Source organism: Bacillus rossius, chromosome 6 (genome assembly GCF_032445375.1).
Source record: "Bacillus rossius redtenbacheri isolate Brsri chromosome 6, Brsri_v3, whole genome shotgun sequence".
NCBI classification, from domain to species: Eukaryota; Metazoa; Arthropoda; class Insecta; order Phasmatodea; family Bacillidae; genus Bacillus; species Bacillus rossius.
Window position 1 is genome coordinate 11188637 of NC_086334.1, and position 5457 is coordinate 11194093.

General features: G+C 46.7%; 1 protein-coding gene across 5 annotated transcripts in view; it reads right to left on the minus strand.

Annotated features, from left to right (window-relative positions):
- The window catches only part of LOC134532624 (trafficking kinesin-binding protein milt), a 108320-nt gene that overhangs the window by 56220 nt on the left and 46643 nt on the right, over nt 1-5457 (minus strand). For 2 of the 5 annotated variants that reach the window (XM_063369229.1, XM_063369226.1), the window contains exon 1: nt 3269-3510. The exons of the other annotated variants lie outside the window; for them this stretch is intronic. In XM_063369229.1, coding sequence (XP_063225299.1) covers nt 3269-3407 — 139 coding nt within the window. In that variant the 5' untranslated portion in view covers nt 3408-3510. Of the gene's footprint in view, nt 1-3268; nt 3511-5457 lie in introns of those variants that run through there. 5 annotated transcript variants of the gene reach the window in all.

Sequence of the window (5457 nt, forward strand, 5' to 3'; positions counted from 1 at the left end):
ATGGGAATCCCGGGGATGTTCGTCGAGTCCCAACAGCTCAGTTCCGTGGACGCGTTGACGATCGCAAGCAAGGCAACGGCGAACGTATTGGTAATACCTGATGTGGGGCAGGGACAGACTGGCGACAATTATAAACCCGCCACGGGGAAGTCAAGGGGGGAGTCCGGCGACACCGCCTCACTGATCTACTGTCACACTCGCTCTTTGGCGAGTGATTCCTGCGCCGCAGTCCCGCACCACCACCTAGGTATCCACCTGCCTGTGTTGCGAACACTATTAACTAAATATTACCAACTTTTAAACTCTACGAACAGTTTCAAAAACAAAACTGAACACGGATGATAAATGGACGACGCACGTGGGGTCCGCCGCAGCTCTCACCCAGAGGTCAGCGACAGGAGGGCCGCACAGTGGTTTCGGCATTCACCGAGGACGGCCAGCCTCTCTCTCGTGTGGCTGCGCCACTCACTTTCCTGTTTCGTGGCAACTTCTCCACCAAACATCCCAACAAGGCACTCGTGGCACAAGCAGTTGGAACAAAAATCAGTTTAACCACGCACTTCATATAGGTCATTTTAAAATAAGTCTTTACCAAAATTTCACTAGTAGGTGGACAGCTGAACACCGCTGCGACGAGCTGATTTTTTTTCTAACCTAATTAAAACTAAGAGTATATGGGAGGGTCAGGGTTAGGTTAGAGTACCTAGATGCGCTGACAATGGCAGGCTGGAGTGTAAGAGGCTACGGGACAGCACGAGCCCAACTACGACGGAACAGATGCTGAGAGGTGATACATCCACATGTCGAGCCCGCTCTACCGACAGTTATGTCCCAGCGCCGGGCGTCGCCATCTTCCTTAAGAGTGTCACGTGCTCGCAATTATTATTCTTCACTTCTTCACACATCTACCCTACAAATAAAGTGTATATGTGATACATGTTTATTAATTTTGTAGGTTTTCTTCATCTTTATGTGTATAATTGCCATTCCCCCCCCCCCCCCACCTAGGACCAAGGGTAATATGCTGAAATTCATTTTGGAGGAGGAGGGTATGACCTCCCTATCTCCCCTGACCACCACCACCACCACCACCACACAGTCCCAAGAGCTCGGCGCAGACACCTCGTCTGCAAGACACGGAGCACTAATAGCTACCCGTCCTTCTCGTGGCACACTGTGAGATGAACTGCCAATCAACAAGGTCTACAGAGCCCCAAACCCGGAGTCACACTGCCGCCAACACCAACGGCCTATAAGGCCTGCTTCATCAGCTACCACGCGCTCGGATGTGTTTGCGACAGCTGGTGTCCATTCTTTTTTTTTTTTTTTTTTTTTTTTTAAGTGAAGAAACTCGACGTTTTGACAGGCGCTCACGACCGACATGTAATTATAAACGGAGTACACTGAGAGAAATGATTGTTTGCCTCAACAAAAATATTTGTTCGTATATGGCGAAATAATATAATTTGTTAATTCAAACAAATATTTTGTAGTAGGAAAGATTCTGTTGACCCAACAAAATGTTTTTTCAACTCAACTGTATATTTGGTTCGGTGTAACAAATCATTTTTGTTACGTACCAAGTTTGGTTAAGCTAACAAAAATATTTGTTCCAGCAAGTAAATATTAGTTTCGCCATGTATAAACAAATTATTGTTTCATTCAAACGAACATTTTTCTCTGTGTATCGGATGTCACACGTTAAGATTGCTGCCCCTGCAGCTACTGAACAAATAGCTCGGCCCCGCCACAATGAAACACTCGCACATCGCAACTCTGAGCTCTGTCGACACGCCACGTGCACCCGACACAGCAGGCGGTCACATCCGCTGTGAGCAAGATCTCGACACACGTCACCACAATGGGACCCAGGATAGCAGCAGACCTCGCGGTCCTTCCGCGTGGGTCTTGTGGCGTCACTCCCGTTCCAACTGGAACGACCTGGAAAAACTGGGGTCACTCACCGATGCTTTATCGGTCACTCCACACAAAGCTGACTTCTGTCTGTGTACAACAGTGTTCATCCGCCATGAAGCACGAATGTGTCTTATTTTCGACAGAAGTTTGCCCGAACATCTAAAGATGGCCGAAAAGGAAATGGCAATGCAGTGGCTTTTAAACGGACGCACTCTTAGCCATGTCAGCTTAGTGAACGAGATTACCAGACCAGCAAGTCAACCTACCCAGCCTTAAGTACGAATTTATACGACTTGCACAGAGCATTTTAGTAGTACTTCTTGGAACAAAGCCCCCCCCCCCCCAAAAAAAAAAAAAATTAAGCTCAAATGTGTCCGTAAGTTGCAAGTCTCAGAAGAGCGTTCACATGTAAAAGTAAGGAACACATTCTGGTCCTTGGGCTAAGGGTATATTCGGAAGACACAGAAATTACCCAGTTACTTGCAATTCACTGAACTCCACACTTAACAATTGCCACTGAAACCAGGCAAGTTGAGAGACATTCATAAGTTGGCAAACTATTCGCAGTCTTCAGCTGATAAGGATCGTTATCTCACTGTATATAACGTGACTGTGTATAACGTGACATGTTCTATATCCCGGAGCCTTGACTCAATGTGGGATCAACGGAACACAAATACCAAATAAATAAACCCGGGCAAGTGTCCACACTCGCGAGGAGCGACCACGAGCCGGGACGCCACGCCCTCCACGCGAGAAGCGACTGCGCCAGCCGGAGCGAACCAGACAAACACAGACGACGAGGAAGAAGAAGAAGGCGCGCGGGGCATCTCAGGCGGTGGACGCGAAGGCGGTGTTGCCAACGCGGGCGCCGGAAGTGACTGCGCGCACGCACCACGCCACGCCTCGCGGCAGTCAAGCGCCGCTCCGGGTCCCGAAAGAGGGACGACACTCAGGGCCGGTGCAAGGTAAATTGGCGCCCTAGGCGAAAAACCTTAATGCCCCCCCCCCCCCCCCCCCCCCGCCGTACACCCCCAAAAAAATTTTTCCTTGCCTCAAAATGCATCAAGTAAGCCTAAGATTTTGTCAACAATCAAATGTAAGCAGGCTTGTTTTGTTTTTTTTACTTTTTTACTTATTACAAATCATAAACAGGTCACCGTGGACTTTAAATAATTACTTATATCAATATAAACATTCCAAACTGTTACAAAAATCCATTTTCATCTAGTTTCAATAATCGTTAAACATATGATATGAGCTGTTATGTGTCGTGCTGCGCCGCCCCCCGGCTACTTGACGCGCCGGGCCTGTTTCACACACAACCTGGCGAGATGCGAACGACACGTACCTGGCAGGTTCTCGCCCAGCAGCAGCGCGCGCACGGTGGCGCCGCGCCGCGGGGTGCCGCTGAAGTACAGGAAGCTGGGGCGCTCGCCCAGCCCCTCGTGCAGCTCGCAGCCCCCGGGACATGTGCAGGCGGGGGTCATGGCCCCATGGCCGCTGCCCCCCGCGCGGTCCAGCACTACTCAGAGTCGCTAGTCTGTCCGTCCGCGCGACGTGGCAGCCGCCTGCCGACTGAGCCGGGAGCGGCGAGCGGGCGACAAGTCTAGCGGCAGCAACGCTACTTCCTGCAACTGGCTGCAACTGCCTCGCCGCTCACGCTCGTTCCGGGGCCGGCGGCGCGATCCCGCAACGGGAAGCCTTCTTTCCACCGACGAGAGAGCAACATCCGATCGTCGTCTTCTTTTTTTTTTTTGTTCATTGTAAATAAATATGGAGTTGGTGTTAAAAGGAAAGGCAACGGTATTTATTTGTAATTGTTTTTAGAGGAAAATACCTAATTGAAGAAACGTACTTCGTGGATTTGTATATTTGTCATACCGTATAAAATCTAGGAAGTCTTGTCTTCCACAGATTATTCTCGGGACGCCCCATATTCCCTTGCAATTTTACGCAACTTGTAATTTTTCAAGTAAGGACATGATAACTAATGGTCAATTAGGTTAGGTTAGCTACATTATAAATACTTTAAAACTTTGTGGACGGTTGATTTGGTTAGGATAGCTACATTAAAGATACTGTGAAATCGTGTAAACGGTTTCCTAGCGCCGGATAGCTACATATTAAAAAGTTATGTGCTAAGCAACCATAAAATGATTTTACAGTATTTTTTTATTGTAGCTATACTTACCTAATATAACCAACCATCCACTAAACAGTCTGTGTGGCTTTTTTATACTGGAGAGAAAAAACGCGCGCGTAAAAATAAAAAAAAAACATCCAGAGGGTAGGCGCTCCCGATCGGCCAACTTCGGAAAGGCTCGGCATTTGCAGCCAGTTGCAGGAAGTAGCGTTGCTGCCGCTATACTCTTGTGCGGCGAGCGGCGAGTGTCCGTTGCGTCAGCTGTCCCAGCCCTGTCTCCCCATCGAAATCCTCTTATTTACTAGTGACTCCCAGTTACTAGACACACCGTCATCCACAACCAACCAACCCCTCATCTTAGATTTATTTCCACTAGGCTGGTTGAACTACGTCCTTAACTCACACGATAGTCTATGCATTATTTACAACATACTGCAACTCTGAATTGCTGGCCCCCGGGGGTGTTGTAGCGACACTATAACCTGTCTGTTGGCTGCACCTGTACACATGTTGCCTCAAGACACATGGTACATGCGCTTCGCCGAGAAGGGAATATACTGTACAGGAGGTTAACGTTGATAATGCACCAACAAATCAACGCTTGAACTTCCAGCTAATCAAGGAAACGCAAACAAAATCTTTATTCCCTGCCATGTTTTAAACTTTTATACGTGTTCTATAAATACCAGGGAAACGTTTTTTGGAGTTATACTTATTTGGGCGCGTTATGGAAAAACAATGAGAGAAATTTACGACGGGTGAACCCCTGACATCAGTATGCCAAATTACACTTTTGATAGTGAAACTACCCGTGGAATATATATATATATATATGATAAACTAAAATAGTCATAGTAAAAAGTAGGCTCAAGTTTTTAAAAAAACTCCAGTAACTTTGGAATTACAATGTTATAATACTCTTTCTCTAACCAAAACCTCAGAAAGTTCAGTAGCGTAATGGTAGAGCGGCTGCTTGAAAAACTTAACTGATGTGATTCAAATCTCGTAAGAGACACGGTGTTGGGGGGGGGGGGGGGGAGGGTGAGTTAATTGTTTTACTTTTTAATTTAAAACTTTATAATATTACAATTATCCTTTAATACTTTGTTATGATTGAAGTTATACTTTTTTAGGCGCACTATGAAAAAAATGAGGAGTGAATATTTACGATTCGCACAAACCACGTAATCACATTTTCACAGGCTGAAAAGAGTGCGCTCTATGACCGGTGTTGGCAAACAACTTGTGCCCGCCGGCAGCGCAGTCTAGCGGCGAGTGTAGAACCTACGTGTTATTTTAATATCCACGTCGATAAAATGTCTTTTTAAATGCATTTTCGTTAATGTATCACGCTGAGTATTATTTTTAACGAATTCTATGTTAAAATTCGTATC